The 19,951-nt window shown below is 41.1% G+C and overlaps 1 protein-coding gene across 7 annotated transcripts in view; it reads left to right on the plus strand.

Moving 5' to 3' along the window:
- Positions 1-19,951, plus strand: part of cacna1ba (calcium channel, voltage-dependent, N type, alpha 1B subunit, a) — a 775,969-nt gene that overhangs the window by 191,091 nt on the left and 564,927 nt on the right. For all 7 annotated transcript variants that reach the window (XR_013492059.1, XM_078170996.1, XM_078170991.1 and 4 more), the window contains 2 exons: positions 2,215-2,367; positions 6,141-6,328. Coding sequence is in view for 6 of the 7 variants with exons in the window: in XM_078170996.1 (XP_078027122.1) it covers positions 2,215-2,367; positions 6,141-6,328 (341 nt within the window). In the remaining variant the exon portion in view is untranslated. The remainder of the gene's footprint in view (positions 1-2,214; positions 2,368-6,140; positions 6,329-19,951) is intronic.

Genomic DNA, 19,951 nt, shown 5'->3' on the forward strand with positions numbered 1-19,951 from the left:
TGCCCCTCGCATTATTCGTAGTTCACCTACTTCACTGGCTCATGGAGTGAATAGAGATTGCGCATGCGCGGCTTCCGTAGAAGTCAAAATAACATCTCCAGGCATCCGTGACCAAAAATCGTTTACACTCGATTTCATTCATTTTGAAATCGTTTGACCTCAAAATCGTAATTGCGATCACCAGACGATTAATTGCACAGCCTTAGAATGAGTTGCACTTGTTGAGTGTGAAGGATGTGGAGGTGTTGTCAATGGGTTTGAGAAGTTTTTTTTATTGTGGAGAAAAGAGTTTTGGGGTTGTTGGAGTCAGAGTGTATGAGATGAGAGTAGTAGGACTGGGCTGTGTTGAGGGCGTTCTTGTAGTGTAGCAGGCGCTCTGTGTAGGCTTGAAGGTGAACTGTTTGGCTAGTCTTCTTGTAGAGTCCTTACAGCTGACGCTTTCGGGATTTCATGGGGGGGGGGGGGGGGGATGATGGCAGAGACCAGGGGAGTTGGACCAGAGAGTTTGAAGACAAGATGTTCAAATGAGTTATTTTGATGTCCTTCCACCGAATAGCAGCAACACCACCTCCGCGGCCTTCAGGGCAAGGTTCATCACTGTATGTGAATCCGGTAGGTGTGGTCTGATTAAGTGAAAAATAGTCCAGGGGTTTGTGCCATGTTTCAGTGATGCAAAGAAAAACCAGGTTATTGTCAGTGATGAATTCATTCAGAATGAGGCTTTTGTTGTTCAGAGATTGTGTGTTGAATAGAGCCAGTTTCAGATGACGTTGCTTTAGGACAGTTTGAGAGGACTGAGGAATGGTAATGGGTAGTAAATTCTGGGCACGTCTGTGAGCAAAGCGAGGCTTGATTAAGTAGGGTCTTTCAGTGATGATTACAGGAATGTTTGTGGGAGGGAAAACTTAATCAATGGAAACATATTGTGAAGGGCTGGCAACTGTAGGATGTTTGAGATTTGACCTGGAGCTGGCAGTATTGGTTAGTGGCAGTTGCAGTTGGAGCCTGTAGGGGGAGAGGTTGTGGGAGCCACTACTCGCAGAGTGATCCGTAGAGGAAGAAGAGGAACACACTGAGAAGGGGGTGTGGCATGTAAACAGTCACTGGAGAATACTCTCATAATGGGAAAGAGAAATTCCCTTGAGACAGCGACAAGAGTAAAAAGATTAAAGAGAAAGTCTGATATTTTATACTTTGTTAATTTGTTAAAAAAAAAAAAAGAATACATACATAAATAAAAAATCCTTAAGGAACAGCTTGGATGAAGGTAGCTTTTATCTTAATGTATTGCAGGGCTATTCAATTTTCAAGCATATACACTGGATTGAATTAAATAACTTTAAAGGACTGTGCACTGTGCACTTTGCTGCTCTATTATCTAGAAAACTGGAAATATTGGATCATGACTCAGTATTGACAGATATTCGGATGAGAATCAGGGGTAAAAAATCTTGATCAGGGGTCTCATTTATAATCACTGCGTAAACACAAAATGAGGCCTGAAAGAGGTTTACGCCACTTCCCACCCAAAAGATGTGATCTATAAAAACAAGCTTGATGGGAGAAATTGCACACCTGTTGAGAAAAGCAGGAATACAGTCTGACACAACAGTGTAGCTACTTCATACTCCAACACCATCATTGAGTTTGCCGACCTGACAGCTGTGGTGGGCACACCTGAAAGAAGTAGAGGACAACAACCTACTCCTGAGTGTCAGCAAAACTAAGGAGATGATAGTGGGCTTTGGGAAGGAGCAGCCAAGGAACTATGCCCCACTTAATATCAACGGGTCCTCAGTGGTGAGGGTGGATAGCTTCAAATACCTCAGTGTCCACATAATTGACAGCCTGTCCTGGGCAGTCTATACCGACTCAGTGGTGAGACAAGAGAGGCAGAGACTGTTTTACCTGAGATGCTTGAGGAAATTTCAGGTATCCCCTCAAATTCCTAGGAATTTCCACTCCTGCACCATTCAGAGCATCCTGATGGGAAACATCACTGCCTGGTATGGAAACAGCACTGAACAGGACCGCAAGGCCCTGCAAAGAGTTGTTCAGTCACTTGAACACATTATAAGTGCTGCTCTACCCTGCAAAAAGGGTATTTATACCAGAATATGCAAGAATAAGGCTTCTACCTGCAGGACACGAAGATATTAAATGAAGACCTGCCTCAGACATTTTTCAAAAACATGTTTCTCTTGTCTGCATCAGGTCTTCAGGTGGTATTGAAGTCCATAATGAAAGCCATGGTACCCCTACTGCAGATTGGCTTGCTGCTCTTCTTTGCCATCCTAATGTTCGCCATCATTGGCCTCGACTTCTACATGGGCAAGTTTCATCGCACCTGTTTCAGAATAGACACAGGTAAGCAAGAGAAGAAACATGGGATAAATAGTAAATTAATCATACCTATTAAATGATAAAGGTTTTTTAATAGTCCATCCATCCATCCATCCATCCATCCATCCATCCATCCATCCAACCAGCCAGCCATCCAGCCACCCATGCATCCACCTACCCACCTGACAGGTGTGGTATATCAAGATGCCAGTTAAACAGCATCATTTCTACACAGGTGTACTTTTGGCTGGTCACAGTAAAAGGCCACTCTAAAATCTCCTGTTAGAACTCAATGCCACTGATGTCACATGTTTTGAGGGATTATTCCATTGCCATGCTGACTGTAGGAATGCCCATCAGAGCTGTTGGCCATTGAATGTTCATTACAGTACCATAAGCTATCTCCAATTTAGTTTCTGAGAATTTAGCAGTACATCCAACCAGTCTAGTTACCTCCACATCTGGCTTCTTCATCTGTAAGATCCTGTGAGACCAGCCACTGACATGAGGTTTTTGACAGTTTGTCCAGAAATTCTTTGGTTGTGAAAAACCAGCTGTTTAATCAGGTGTCTGGAAGGCTGGTCGCAGATGATCTTGCAGGTGAAGACACTGGATGTGAAAGCCCTGGGCTGGAATAGTAATATGTGATCTGCAGTTGTGAGGCTGGTTGGATGTACTGCCAAATTCCTAGAAATGACACAGCACACTCCCTCAAAACATGCAATGTCTGTGGCATTGTATTGTGTGGTAAAACCGCACGTTTAGAGCGGCCTTTTATTATGACACATTTGTCTCAGCATGCCTGCAGCAGAGCGCATGCATTATAATCAGCTGAAACTGCTACACTAAACATGGATACCACATTGCCCATGCAGGCATGGCGTGGCTCCTCTTTATTTTCAGATGGCTGGTCAATTTTTTTTCTCTGTGTGCAGCTCCACAGCCCTCCAACAAGTCACCAGAGCCAATGCGACACAGCAGTGCAACTTTCTAGGTGTTTTTACATTTTACAGCAATCAAATCAATACATCCTCTTGTTAATATAGCCTATGCTTTCAAACCCTCCTTAACCAACTGCATTGTCACTTTGGCACAAGTTAATACACACACAGTTTGCAGCTGGCAGCACACTATTAAGATAGAGTCTGTTTAGCAGGTAAAAAAAAACCTGTTCCAGATGTAACACGCCATGTAGGTGGATTATGTGCTCTATGTATTTTGGCTGTTATAGTAATAATAATGCTGTTTAATCAGCATCTCTGCCACACCAGTCAGGTGGATGGATTATGGGTCATGTTAGCAAAGTGTTCACAAACACAGATTTAAGCAAATTTGTCAACAAAGAGAGAACTAAGAGAACTTGTGTGCATTAAAAAAGTAGCCTATTACATCGTAAATGCTATATCGTAGGCAACTGGACTTGCTTGCGTTTCTTGAAGACGTTTCGCCTCTCATCCAAGAAGCTTCTTCAGTTCTAAATGACTTGTAAGAAGTTGCAGGCTATAAACCCTGTGTGGGTGGGAACCCTTGCAGAGTCGTAGGGGTCGCGTGAACTCTTAGTTTCAGAGTCGTTAAGGTCACAATGTGAGTCGTTGACCCACCTGGTCACCATGTGAGTCGTTAGGGTCAGGTGGGACAAGAGGTGAATGGGTGTGAAGTCATCTGGGGAGGGATCCCAAGACTGCATTGTAGGTGGGTGATAAGTAGTGTCGTAAGCCACCCCCTCTGTTTAACGATGGTCATTCCAGCTTGTTGTAGATGGCTTCTTTTACTCCTCTTTCAAACCATCTTTCCTCCCTGGCCAAGATGTGCACATTGCTGTCCTCAAAGGAGTGTCCCTTCTCCTGTAGATGTAAGTGGACAGCCAAGTCTTTACCCGAGGTGCTGGCTCTCCTGTGCTGTGCCATGTGCTTGTGGAGTGGTTGTTTTGTCTCCCCTATGTATAAATCTGTGCATTCCTGGTTGCACTGAACTACATACACTACATTACTCTGCTTATGTCTGGGTATTTTTGTCCTTGGGGTGGACAAGTTTCTGTCTCAGTGTGTTGCTGGGTTTAAAGTGCACAGGGATGTGGTGTTTGTTGAAAATCCTCCTGAGTTTCTCAGACACTCCTGCGACATAAGGAATGACAATGTTGTCATGTTTTTGTGTCTCTTCCTCTCTGTCTGCTCTGGGTCTTTTTGAGGTTTTTGCAAAGGCCCAGTTGGGATAGCCACAAGTTTGAAGTGCTTCCCTGATGTGTTTATGTTCCTTCACTTTCCCCTCTGTTCTAGTGGGCACGTTTTCAGCCCAATGATTCAGTGTCCTGATAACTCCCAACTTGTGCTCCAGGGGGCAGTGAGAGTCAAACAGCAGGTATTGGTCCGTGTGTGTAGGTTTTCTGTACACCTTGATGTTTAGGTTCCTCGTACTTCGTACAAGTCATTTAGAACTGAAGAAGCTTCTTGGATGAGAGGCAAAACGTCTAGTTTTAGTCTTAGTCTTAGTCCAGTTGCCTAGGATATTGCACTTACGATGACCTGGATGACTGAGAATCTTCACCGAGAAGTAGCCTATTACATATTCTTTTTTTTTCAACTCATGAAACATGGGAGGTAAAACAAGTGTTGCATTTATATTTGTGTTCAGTACATACTGTATATATATTATATATCTCAAATCAAGTCAGTTTAATTTGTGTACCTCTTAATAACAACTTTGTCTCAAAGGCCTATGTACAACAAACACACTTAGACCATTGATGTATATAGGAAGCAATAGAAGATGGACCCCTCTGTTGACAGACATGCAATAGATGTATGTACAAAGTAGACAGAAATAACTATAGTGAAATGACACTGTGAAGAAACAAAATGACATCATCAGGTAAATAATGTGCAAAGACAGTGTATGTTGAGTAGAATTTAAAGGTAAGTGTAAAGTTTACAACAGCAACGAAGAGCCAGCATTGGTAAGTCTCTGTGGATAAAAACAGGAAATTACACCATGTGTGCTAATATTGCCATTTGTGTATGATTGTAGTGGAACCCAGATATTATGCATCAAGGCCCAGACACACAACTGACATAAAACAACTAACTGCAACAAAAGTTACTGCAGTGTTGCCTCACATTGCCTGTGTCTCGGCCAAATATTTTCACATTAACACACTGCAAAGACTACAACTGACAGTCAACCAGCATGTTTGTTCTGTGTCTGCATGAGCAGAAATAACTCTTCACACCAGCAGGTGGCAGTCGTCTGTTTTGATCATTAAAAAAAGGGAAACTGAAAGACTGACATGACAGATTCAAGATGCTACTTAGCCAGTTAGCACATTAAGAACACAACCTGAAGTTGAATGAACAAATGTTATTCACTGTGCACTGACAAACAATAACAAACAATTGTGAAGTGTTTCTGTTAAAGAGTTTAATGGCTAAAGAAAAAGCTCACCTAATATAACAAGTTTGTTCTGACCTCACTCCCTCCTGACTGTAGCTGTTTGTTTACTTTTCTCAGTTCTGTTTGTCTTCTCGTGCGCTGTGCTGAACTGCTAATCAGAGTGATTTCATTTATTGACAGACTCCACCGTCTCCAACGGCGACCACAAAAGCTAGGGCAATGGACAAACATTGACCGACAGCTGACTGTCAGCTTGGTGTGTCAGGGCCCTTAGATGGCATGTTTATCTGTATCTACAACAAAATGTACTTTTACATAATACATCCCCAGCCTTCTCTAAAAATACCTCAGCATGTTGGTGTAGTTCTGTGTATGTGATGGTATGTGAGTGTGTGTGTTTGTGGTTGTAGAGGAGCAAGCAGCAGATTTCCCCTGTGGCCTGGAGGCTCCAGCAAGAACCTGTGCCAATGGTACCGCCTGCAGGGAGTACTGGACCGGACCTAACTTTGGCATCACTAACTTTGACAATATCCTCTTCGCTGTTCTCACCGTTTTCCAGTGCATCACCATGGAGGGATGGGTGGACATTCTCTACAATGTAAGTCCACTTACAAGAAACACATCTGTTTCTATAACACAATGTCTTCTCTGGGCTGGGGTAGGCAACCTGCAGCTCCAGAGCCACATGTGGCCCTTTAGCCCCTCTTTAGCGGCTCCCTGTAGCTTTGTATATATACATAAGATATATGGAAATGAATAACATTCACAAGTATATGGAAATGAATAAAAAAAATTGAAGTGTTGTAGACTAAACGTAATTATCACACTCTCTAAATGTAACTGTAAAAATGTACAGCCTGTACACTGTATAAAAACTATGTTTTAACATTTCATCAGCTAAAATGTGCATCATACATCTTCAGTTTGGCGCCTTTTTCTCTACATTTTGCCAAACCTCCATTGCATTGGGGAGTCATGAGTCTCCGTAGCTAGCCTAGTTATGAAGTACAAAGACGGAGAAGTCTCAGAGTAAAACAGAGAATTTAATAAATTTGTTAGCTTTCACTGCCAACGCTGCAAAGTTAAATTACCCAGTAATCATAAATAGCCCACTGCAGAGTAGTTACCTTGTGATAAACATATTAATGAATGCTCATTTAGACCTATAAGCAATGAACACTTGATAGGCTATGCTACCTTCATTATAAGAATCAGACATGTTCTTATAGATTTCTGTGTGTTTGTTTGTTGTCCAAAAATGATTCCTTTGATGGCTCTCTGATTGGCTGGGGGGCCAGATTTGTCAGCATGATTAAGAATGGGGATGCCATCTCTCCAATAGCTAGCAAGATAACTACATTTATAATCATACGTACAGATTGTGGGGCTGCTCAACTTAAACAATTCTGAAATCTGCATAAAAATTTAACATAATAAAGGATAAGTTAACTGCTTCTACCAAATGTAGCTTCTGTATCAACGGAAACAGTGGTGACACCACTGTGACAGATTCATCAATTGCTACTTATCAGTTAGGACACAACAAAATAATCCCCAATCCTAAATAGATCATCTAACATCACCATGATGTCAGGTACACACTGAATGAAGAGAAACAAAAATGAAATTCAGTCAGGCTACAGTATACCTGGGTTAGGTCTGAATTTGATGCCTGCAACACATTTAAAAAAACATTGGGACAGGGACAACAAAAACTGAGAAAGTTGCGAAATGTTCCAAAAACACCTGTCTTGTAACATTCAGCAGGTAAACAGAATAACTGGAAACCGATTAAAGTATCATGATTGGGTATGAAATCTATAATCTTTAATATCATCAAAACATTTAGGGACGTCCCTACTTATTCCAGCAAGACAGTGAGACACATTCTGCACAGTTACTAGGCTGACCTGCTTGCAGTCCAGACCTGACTCCCACTGAACATGTGCGGAACATTATGAAGCGCAAAATACAGTAATGGAGACCCGAACTGTTAAGCAACTGAAGTCGTATATCAAGCAAGAATGGGAAAGAATTTCACTCTCAAAACTTCAACAATTAGTGTCCTCAGTTAACACTTACTGAGTATTGTTAAAAGAAAAGGTGATGCACCACAGTGGTAAATATGACCCTGTCCCAACTTTTTGGAACATATTGCAGTCATCAAATTCAGGATGAGTGTATATTTACAAAAAAAACAATAAACTTTATCAGTTTGAACATTAACTATCTTGTCTGTGTGCTGTATTCAACTGAATATAAGTGGAAAAGGATTTGCAAATCATTGCATAACGTTTTTATTTGGATTTTAAACAGCATCCCAACTTTTTTAGAATTAGGGTTGTATTTTAAATCTCACTAATGATCAATTAAATCACATTTATTGTACCTTTAGCAAGGAGATTTTGGTCTTCAATTGTAGTGCCATTAGCATTACCCAGTGACAATAAATTCCACTACTGTTATGCTTTATCTGCACTGTCTGATGGCTTAAATATTGCCAGGAAACAAATTTTTGAACAAAGTAACTGTGAGGCAATGATTGTTATGGTACCATTGGGTTAAAACTCCACTTTACAGTGACTGAAGTTTTATTTCTATAACCCCCTGATAGTGTTTAGTGAAGCTGAAAACTAGTCTGTGGAAAGTATGTCACAAAGAATGTACAGGCTAGTCTGCATTGTTGCTGAGACACTGCTTTTCGTCCTGACTGCTCCTTCCCATCCCCGCCTTCCTCCGGGGAATGATTAGAAGCAAGCATAAGAGCCTGCGGAAGATGACTCACACACAGCCACAGCTCCCATTAGGACCACAGCACAGCAGCTTTACTGCTACCAGGAAACAAATCACAGCTCTCTGCCATTTGCATAAAGCCAGGATTATTCCATGCCAAGGAAACAATTATGCAATAGGTTAAATTATTAAACAGCTGTAGTGGGAAAAGAATGTGTGTTTAGCAGTATGAGTTTCTCCTGGTAGGGTTAAGAGAGGGCAACAGAAGCACAGAGTATGAGAGGAGGGAAATAGAAAGCGATCAATAGTAGTTTTGCTGCTGAGAGCAAAGAAAGGCATTCTATGATGTCAAAAATTTTCTCACGGTAACAGTTACACATGAATTGGACACAAGAACATGGATGGCAGGATAGAACTACAAATGAACTATTTTTACCCTTTTGAGAAAGACTAAAAGCAGACTGAGCACAATAGGTGATTTGAGTAACTCAACCCTGACTTAAAGATGACAAATTTTCATCAATATTCATTCAAACACCACTTTACACTGCAGTATTTTTACATTCTTTAACATCCTCTTGAAATAGTAGTTGCCATTTTAAGATTTAGGGTTAAATATTAAATCACCACTTCTAAGCAGAAGAGAGAAAATAATGTTGTCTTCAAGGAAAGTTTCTCCTCCTCTGTGCTGCTGCATTACGTCCACAGCTGTCCATACCAAAGAACAGTGTGAAAGTCAAGAGTGCTTACTCTACAGCAAAATCTTCGGACCAAAACATCTGCAGATGTACTGTTCACTGCACAGCACAGTGATGAGCAAAAAAAAAAAAAGACTGCTTGTCTTAAAGCAATCTCAGTGGACTGAGGGGTCTCCGACTGATGATTCCTATCTCCTACTTTCAGGGGGCAGCCCTATGCTTTAGCGGCTTAAATGCTCCATTGTGTTCGACAGCTAGTCTTTAACTTTGTCTACAGTTTGGCGCAGAGCAGGAAGTACACAGTTTGTTTATCAGAGCTTTTGCACTGACACTAGCTGCCTACTAGTACTGGAAACCAGGCTGATAAGAGTGGTGAGAGTGAAACACATGGTGCAGCTGCAGATTGGTATGGTTAGAGGATGTTATACTTTCTGGACTGAAGAAATGTGTAGGCCTACAGCATTATATAATTAAGCAATATCACACGAGAGGGAGTGATGTTGTACTGTGATATCGTCACGGCTGTGATTCGGTCGTAGGCACGAGGCCGCAGGCCAACATCACGAGCTCGAGTGTGATATAGCTTTTATACAACAGTTCGACAGTTAAATAAGCAAGGCTGATTAAGAAATGTTGAAAAATGAGGACAAAATAGATAATTTAAGCATTTTATTTGTCTTCCACCAACAAAAATAGTTGCCTCAGGACTCCGCTGTCACCGTTGCTATGTAATGCAAACATGGTACGCCAGGCACTTAGGCTACTCTTTATACACATTTATCTGCACATTTCCATTAATTGTGCAGCCGGTGAAATAAGTCTCTGGTGACTGCATGGTGGACTGTCGCTTCACAGGCACAGCCAACTCTGCCTTCTGATCTGACAGTATGTTGCTTTTCTCCAAGTCATTGAGCTCCACTGATGAAACACTGACAAATCTGGATGTGTGCTCAGATGGATTCAGCTTCTCCTCTCCCTCATCTTCCTGTGATGACCATTCATAGTTAAATTCAAAACTTATTTTAGGAAATATATCCATATTTTTAGCTGTTTGACAGTGGATGAATTAATTAGCCTACAACGCAACTGCTGACCTAACTGACACTAACCGTCAGTTTTGATTTGATTGTTGATTGCAATCAGCTGTGAGGCAGAGTGATACATACACAGTGAAATAACCGTGATGTTGTACTCCAATATCATCACGGTTTTACTGTCTCTCGACCAATCAGATTGCAGGGCCGGAACTACATATGATGTAGGAACATACACAACACCTTTTGCATAGTACGCTGGGATGTCTGATAGCTAAATGCACACCTAAATTATGTTTTTGAGGTTTCAACAAACAAAATAGCTTGTCACTGTAGTAGCAATACAGTACAATTTGTAACACAATGTCTATTAGTCGTCATTAGGAGGTATAGACAGCATGTGAAAAAACATGGGCCATTTAATGTAATGACTCAAAATAGGGCTACAAAATTACAGCCCAAGCAAGAAGCATGTATAATCTTTTTAGTGTGTTCGTGGATGAGTAAGGCCATGTAAAGCTGTCTGACCAAAAGGAAATACCGTAAAACTTCAATTAAAAGCCTAATCCCAATTAAATAGCCAGTCCCCTTTACCATTCTGGTGTGGCTACACATTTTGAAAAATAAATGCCTTTCTTAATTAAACAGCGAGTCTGGTTGCCAAGAAGTTCATTTTTTATAGAAGCTCATTGGATGTATACAACAAGGTTGTTGGCTACTAGGGGTGTCCCCGACTAAGAATTTTCATAGTCGAATCTGATTTGACAGATTTTTCCTTTAACCGACTAAACGTCGAATCATGTTGTTTTCCCCCTCATTGATTAATGAGCTCATTTGTGTCAGTTTCCGCTCCAGAGAAAAGAGCTAGAACACCCAAATAAACAAATTTAATTCTTCAGTTGGCATAAGATAATAATAATAAAAGTAAAAGGGTCATTATTTTATCTTTATTCCTTTCACTTCATCAAGGTATGATGCTCTAGATGAACGCAGATGCGCTGCAGCCTGCAGAACTTGCCATTTCATTCACAAATAAACATCCAAAAACATCATCAAAAGGTTTACAAACAGTTTTCCTTCTGTTATGTTAGATACGAACACTGGAATCACAATGCAGATCAAGACAAAAAGGGGTTTATTATAAAAGGGCACAAAAATCAGTTCAAGGGCAGAATTGAGTCCGTGGAGGGGAATGGCAAGGGCAAGACAGTCCGTAGGAGGAGGGGAACAAAAACTGGGGCTGAGGCGTGAGGCTGAGCGTGGCTGGCAGGCGGAGGAGTGAAAATGGCAGGGCACTGAAAAAAGACAAAAAACACGGGGTTCGGTGCCTTGCTCAGGGGTACCTCAGCAGTGCCCAGGAGGTGAACTGACACCTCTCCAGCTACCAGTCCACACTCCATATTTGGTCTGGGCGGGGACTTGAACAGGCGACCCTCCCTTTCCCAACCCAAGTCCCTATGGACTGAGCTACTGCCGCCCCAACATTGGGAGGGTATCCTTGATAAATTACATGATTAATGTCTATCTGTGCAAAACATGGACTGATCCAGTGCAAAATAGTACTGAGAAGGTTAGGCTCTCTAGGTTCTACAAAGATGTGCATCCGGTTTGTGACAGGTGTAGCCAACCATTGGCGAGCCACGTACACGTTTTGGTTTTGTCCTGCATTGCAGACGTACTGGGAGAAATCTTTCGATCATTATCAAGGGTTACTGGAAAATCTGTTGAACCATATGCTATGATTGCATTGTTTGGTGTAACTCCACCACTCTGTACCACCAGACTGTACCACTCTCTTCCCATGAGGCAACTTTCACAGCCTTTGTTACCCTACTAGTCAGACGCTTGGTGCTGCTCAAGGGAAGTCCTTAATTTTGTCAAACTGGAAAGAATCAGGCGTGTACTTAAGGGCTCCTAGAGGAAATTTTGCATGATGTGAGATCCCTTTTTTGAGTATATATGAGAGCTGGACTTTCCAGATATTCCTGAATGATTGATCATGTATTTTACAGTCATTGCATTGTGATGTGACAGGCAGTTGTCCGATTTTATTATGTTTAGTATTTAGTGTTCATCATGCACTCATTTCCACATATTTTTATATTGTAATTTTATTAGTATGTGTTTTTGTTCTTTGTCTTCTTGTGGGTACTCATGTGGTTTGTAATATAGTTATTGTCTTAGTCCTGTCTGGGTTTTGTACTGTTCTTATTTTACTTACTACTTACATGTTTTGTTGTGCCACCATTGACCAGGCATAATGTTCTCTGTCTCTGATGCCCTGTCTGTTGAGGCTAGATAATCATAATGAATTGAATTGATATGTTATTTAAAGCCTAATTTTTATACAAGTAATAATTATACTGGTTCAAACAAACAATTTGATCATATTTCCTATCTTTGCTGAGAAATCGTTTTGTTTAAAAGGAATTAAAGGGTTGTCCTATATAGACGTCTGTCCCAAATATAAGCCTATTGAGTTCAGTGATTTAAGCAAATACTAGCCCGGGCTACTATTTGAAGTTTTATGGTGTAAAGTGCTTTGTTCTTCTGGATTCATCGAAATCAGATATCCTGTGTTTCTGCACTACATTTCATTTGTTTTTCCTTTGGCCCTTTGGCTTTAAATGAAGCAGCCCTCATAGATTTCTATTCCTGAGTCGCAACATCACAGACATACTGGAAACTCTAATTCCATCAAGTGCTTTAGGGGTCAGAGGGAGGAATAGAATTACTTCCTTGAAACTATGCAAAAAACTCCTTCACCCATCAATTGAGAGATCACCCCTTCATCCATCCATAGACAGACCACTTCTTCATCCATCCATAGACAGATCGCTCCTTCATTTATCCATACACACATTACTTCTTCATCCATTGAAGGATTACTCCATTATCCATCCATAGACAGATCACTCCTTCATCCATCCATAGACAGATCACTCCATCCATCCATGGAAAGATCACTCCTTCATCCATCTGTGACCAGACACAGTATTTCAGACCAATGCAATGTCTATAAAAACCTGAGGGTCATTATGGGCCCCAACTTTATACGTGTTAACACAATATAACTTTATAGGTTCGAGAAGAGCAGGTTGATGTGCATTCAGTTCACCATAAAAATGTTTATTTAAAAATAAGATTATTGCTGGAGACCTGAGAAAAGAGAAAAATAACTGTAAGGTTAAGACAAACATTTTTTATTTAACTAAAACGAATAGCTAAAACAATTACTATCTTAAAAGTACAAGCCCCAATGTAAAATAGAACACCAGTATTTGTTGAAAGCAAGTAAATAGACAGGGTTCTTACCACGGGGAGATTCTATTGCAGACCCCAATAATTACCACCACGTGAGCCCACTGTGATCACTAACACTGCAATCTACACTGCAACTCACACTGCAAGGAGAAGCAAATTACAAAACACTCAAGTGACCACCACCGTAAAGCCTACCACATTGCATGCAAAGATGAGGATCCCATGTATACTCCCCTCAGCTTGTCCCGCTGCCTATAAAAATATGAAACAAAAACAAGGGGTTAATCTCAGTTGGTTCAGGTCACAATGGTGTAAAAGTCACAACTAAATACAGTTATAGAAAGTGTAGCAATTAATTGTCACAATAACAATGTAGAAGTCCTGGACAGTTCACAGTAAAGCTAAGGTTGAATCCAATTCAATATGGTAGCCAAGTTAGGCCAGACGACATAGGTTCAGGCAAAGCAGCAGTCTGGCACTTAGTCTTGCTCACTCTGTGGCCCTGATTAGAGGAGACACTGGGAACATAAGCAGGCTGACTACTCTGGCTCAGACAAGGAGGAGACAATGGCTGAATTCCCTTAGGGATTAAATTATAATATCATTATTGATAGGCCTATAGACAACCAAACAATTGCAGTAATCTATGGTCTGTCATTAATAATATAATAATTTAATTCCCTAAGGGATTAAATTATTATATTATTAACTAGAAAAGCACCCAGAGAGTGCAGACCTCCGCCAAGTAGGTGATATTCCCTCCCCCTCTGCATCAGATTTTGCAGCCTGCATCACAATTAGGTTATTTGCAACATTATTAGGTTATATATGCCTTCACCATGGAGACACTGTGGTGTATTTATTTCGTTTTTATTTTGTACCAACACAGAATATAACGTTTTTTTGTATTTTTCACTTTCTTTTTTCCCCAACACAGAACACTAATTCCAACTTTAGAATTACACCAATATTTAGCAAGTAGAACAAGACGTGCTTTCTGGCCACCAGATGGCGCTATTTTCACCGTCTTTATTACCTCCACCAAGGAGGTTATGTTTTCGCCAGTATTGGTCTGTTTGTCTGTTTGTTTGTTTGTTTGTTTGTCTGCAAAATAACTCAAGAAGTTATGAACGGATTTTGATGAAAGTTTCAGGAAAGGTGGATAATGGGACAAGAAAGAGATGATAAAATTTTGGTGGTGATCGGTTGAAGCAAAGTTGATAAAATTATCGTCTGACAGCCTCAGCAACAATTCCAATGTCTAATTAACGCTGCAAGCAGCTGTGATCGGGCCCTCGCTCTCCTGGGCCACCGTGGGGGGCCAGCAGCGCGCATTACTGAAGCGGTTATGTGAAAACTCAGAGTAAGTTAACCCTGACGTGGTGTGACGTTTCATCTTCCTACTCCAAGAAAACCCCTATGGGGAGGGGTTTTTGAAAATTTCAAGGGGGCGCTATAGAGGCATTTTGTCCCCCCCATGGGTGACGCCCCTATCAGATGTAAGAGCTTGCCATTCTTGACCTGTGTATCAATTTTCATGAGGAGATGAGAACAAAAACAGTTTGAGGATCGCACACAGATATGTCCGTCAGCAGATAAAAAGTTTTTAATGAGGCCTTTCAAGCATTTTTAAAGGACAAAGCGTTTTCGGCCGTCCGGCCTTCATCAGTGTGAGGAGATGAGGCCATTGAAGCCATCAAAAAGCCAAACGTATTTGGTGGCGAGGGCGGCATCATAGCGGCCACACCCCTTGACATAGAGAAAAGCCTTTAATAATTTTGATCAGCATGGTCTCAGGGGCTGAGGCTGCCGAGCAACCAGGGGCTGCGGGGAGACCCAGAGTAGGCATGGATTGGTGGTGTAAATGTGGGGCTTACTGGCCACTTTATTAGGTACACCTGTGCAATCTAATACAATCCAATACAACAGCTCTGCCATACATTCTACGTTTACAAAGCTTTTACATTTTCAGCTTTTGTCAGAAAGGTGATTATTCTACTTTATTAGTGAGGTCATAGTGGGTGGTGTTGGTGTACTGGACTGCAATATATTTAAAAGTGTTCCTAATATTTTGTCCCCCTCAATTAGACAAAATTAGGAGGCCACCCCAGTACACCACCACCATTCACTATGACCTCAATAATAAACAAAGTAGAATCACCACTTTCTAGACGATGTCAACAATAACCGAAAATTTGTAAGCTTCGGGGAAAAAATCATGGTATAGTCATTCTACTGGATTGCATTAGATTACACAGGTGTACACAAAGTGGCCAGTGACTGTATGTTACATACATACCGTATTTCCTCAAATAGTAGCCGCGGCTACTATTAACAAAAACAATAGTTTGGGACCAGGCTACAAATAGGGGCAGGCTACTATCTGAAGGAGGCTTTCAATAAAAGAAAAAAAAGAAAAAATCACAGCCAAATTTGAAAATACAAATACTGTATTTTTTTAATTTAAACAGCAGAAATATTTATGTAAACTTGTCTTTACAGTAAAAATGTATATATTTTTTTTATTTTATTTTATTCTATACAGTATTACAAATAAAGTACTGTATTATTTATAGTAACAAACTAACAGTAAAAATAGTTTTTGGTGTTTTTGTAAATCACCACTATTTACTATTTACTACACCACAGTGTACTAGTTGTCCTGCCTTGAAACAGTGAATCATCTCATCCTCTGTCCCATCTCCAGCCACCGTGATGCCACACACCTTACAAGACAACATGCCACAAATTAATTTTAAAACTAGGCTACATTCATAATTATGACTTTTTATCTCACAATTTTGATAAGGAATGGCAATTTTTTTTCCATTACTGGCGAAAATGGGCTTCCATAGATAAAGATGGTTACGATAAAAATATCAGTGCCAGAGGCAGTCCTGGCTAGTTTTACGCCCTGGGCGAACCATCCCTCGGCGCCCCCCCAGCCCCCCACCGCTCTCCACCCCCCACGGTACGATACCAGTGAAAGTATCACAGTTCTGAGTAGTATAACGATACTACAGCAAGAATGAGGCAGATGTGCCTTTTGTCATTTATAAAAAGATAAATCACTTTTCTATAATACATCACTGATATTTCAAAGGAATAAATTACTTATTGACTTATTCATACTTCAAAAACAGCATCAATAAGTGATTAACATAGGGGGGATCAAAATAAAATTAAAAATAAAATAAAAATCAACCAGCCACCCTCCTCCCCTGACAGTCCCTCCATAAGTAAAGAACAGTCCCTAAAGTGCGGTGAGGTTTGTGGGCCATTACCTGACACAAAGACAGAAATGTGAACGGCTTGTTTCTCCTCTGACACGCCACATACCTGTGTGCCGCCACAGCTCGGTTGTCCAGGTACTACTGGGCAGTAGGGCCATAACGGTACATGCATTTGTGTCGAACCGTTCGGTACGCGACTTTCGGTTCGGCACAACCCTGTACCGAATTACTGGGCCCAGGATATTATTTTATTTTATTTTGTTTTATTTTAATTCAGTTTTTGCGAGCCTAACCATTTAAAATATCTAGTTCCCCGACGGACATAATTGAGTGACAGACCGCTTTCACTTTGTGCAGCGCATTCTGGCATTTTGACAACATGGCAAGTGAGCCTGATGAACCTGAAGACCCACCCGCAAACCTTAAGTCCTCCGTTTGGGAACACTTTGGTTTCAGGGTAAAATACGAAGATGGAAATAAACAAGTGGACAAGACAAAAGCAGTGTGCTGACACTGCAGAACAGTGGTCGGGTATGTACTTGGAAACACGTCTAACATGCTAACGCATCTAAAGCGACACCACCCGAGTTTGAACGTTAACCGACACGACTAGAAAAAGCAATCTGGTGCAAACTACAATATCGTCGTCGTTTAAAAAGAAAGAGCGTTTCCCTGACCATCACGCTAAAGAAATAACCAACGCCATTGGAGTTGAATAAAATTGTTTAAGCTGCACTTTAGATATAAGCATGTTTTGTTTACTGCACTTTAACAAAGTGGCAAAGCTAAGTAAGTTCCTAGTAAAACTGAATCTGAGCAGGCTTTAAAGCTGACCAGCTGCACTATACTTATTTTAATTGAGTAAAACTGTTAAAGCAGAAATGTATATTTATATTTTTCATTCAAAAAATGTATTAAAAAAACAGCAGGATTTTATTTTTCACTTTTATATTTCTATTTTCATTCAAACAATGTGAAAAAGCAGGATTTTATATATATTTGTTTCATTCAAAAATTGTGTAAAGAGTTAACTGCTGTGGTGGTATGTTTTAATAAGGTTACCAATAAGTAAAAGATATTTAATAGTTGTGTATTTTTTTCACTACTGTACCGAAAAAAAACGAACTGTGACTTGTGTACCGAGGAACGTACCGAACCGAGATTTTTGTGTACCGTTACACCCCTACTACTGATTGTTGTTTTTGTATTTGTAGAGTTCGTTAAATTACAAGGTGTGGAATCACCAAAATGAAAAGTCTGAATCAAAATGGCCAACTTCCTGTTTGGAGTAGAGCACTGGTGGCAGAGACTTTGTTGTGCGTCTGGGCAACTTACACATATGTAAACATTTTCATCTTCCTACTCCAAAAAAAACCCTATGGGGAGGGTTTTTCTTGAGTCCAAGAGGATTTTTTGTGCGTCTTGGCATGTTCTATGAGCCCACCAATTTTCATGCATGTAGGTGAAACTCACAGGCAGGGCTTGAGGCACGAAATTTTCTAGGGGGAGCTATGTTGCCATTTGGCCCCGTCCACATACAACACTGCCAAAATATCAAATTTTTCACCAGACCAAACGGCATTAGGGGAGTGTTTCTGGGATGCAAGAGATCACTGTCTAGCCTCCTGGAGGTGACGTGGGACCAACTAGACGAAACACCGGTGAAAGGAGGTTCCCACCTGATGACCCCAAAGATGTGTTAGTTATCACTGCTCACTGGTCTGTATAGTTAAGCCTTGCCATAATAGCTTATCATAGGGCTGTGGAGGTTATTCACTGAGTGCTGATCCTTTTTCTAGAGCACAAATTTCTTGTGTTTATTTGAACTTGCCTGAATATGATTGGTGGATTCTGTGATTGAACTGTCAAGGGAGGAGTGACAACTGTCTCATTTCCTGTCACTATGGTCCTGGCTGTGTCCTCTTCATCAGAGTGGCCATCCATCATGGCCTGATGGGCCCTTGTCTGTCTTTGCCAAAGCTGTGATTCTGTGATGGCAATGGAGGGCAAAACTCAGATTGTCAATTTCACATTAGCAGACCTTTTAGCCACCAACTATGACAGATGCCTGACGATTCAGTCATTAAGAAATACATGACACAGTAGCTACACATACAGTTCAGGTATTCTGACCTTGATGTGTCTCAGCAATTATAACACAAGGCTTTGACAGGGCCATGTCCATTAATGTGTGAATCTAGGTTTAGGTTAATCCATTTTTCAAGTCTGTCTTGAAACAATACTCACACTCCCAGTGCTTGTAATTTCAATAGTCCCTTCTCCCATACTCGCCTTAAAAAACATATCTTTCTAATCCATCTAAAGTGATGGGTGACAAAATCCATCGTCCTCACTTTGGGTAGAATGCCTTCGGAATTTCAACCAAAGTTAATATAAAGGTTTTGAAATGTGCATTTCAAATCAAGTCTTCTAAGGGCCTTTTCACACCTAGGTTGTTTGGTCCGGACTTTTGGACTTTCCAGTTTGGTCCTCAGGTGTGAAAACTATCCCCGCACCAAACGGCCGAAATTTGGTCCGGCAAAAAGAGGTGGTCTCGGTCCGGACCAAACGGAACCATGGTCCAGTCAGTTACTAGCGTGAAAGCATTTTTTTGGATGGTACGGACTTTCAGACCATTGACAGGAAATTCTGGTGCGCTGGTTGTTAATATCCGCCATTCATTTATTATGTATAGTTTCGCTAGCAGCAAACACATTTAAAAGGAGACGCTTGTCAAGTCTTTTTACGCGTGCTGTCCGTGGTGCTGAAATCCCAGCTCCTGGCCGCACTCGCACGGATATGTGTTGTCCCCCCCCTCTGGTCAGACAGACTAGTGATAATCTGGAGTAAATATATTAAATGCACTTATAAAACGGAAAGGTGAAATCAGTCAATCTGATTGTTTCTTAACTGTGATATAATGAGCATATACCCACGGCTACAATTTTAAAGCCTTATCACAGCATATCACCAGAGAAGCAACGATGTAGGCCTATCCATGACAGCAATAAGCCGAGTGGAGCTGTAGTTGCAGGGGGAGGCTGGTCGGAGCGGATCTGTGATTGAGTGTGCGGAAGGGCGGGGTGTAACCAAATGAGCCGTCTATGGTCACTCACCTTGACACTGGTCGCTCCCGAGTTGGCAGGGCTCTCAGCATTGCTAACATTGCTAGCTGTCTCCTCCTCCTCCTCCTTCCTGCGGGCGACGATGACATCTTCACACAAGGTAGAGATTTATATTTCGTTTTTGTACGAGCCAC

The sequence above is a fragment of the Epinephelus lanceolatus genome, chromosome 9, assembly GCF_041903045.1.
Source record: "Epinephelus lanceolatus isolate andai-2023 chromosome 9, ASM4190304v1, whole genome shotgun sequence".
NCBI lineage: Eukaryota > Metazoa > Chordata > Actinopteri > Perciformes > Serranidae > Epinephelus > Epinephelus lanceolatus.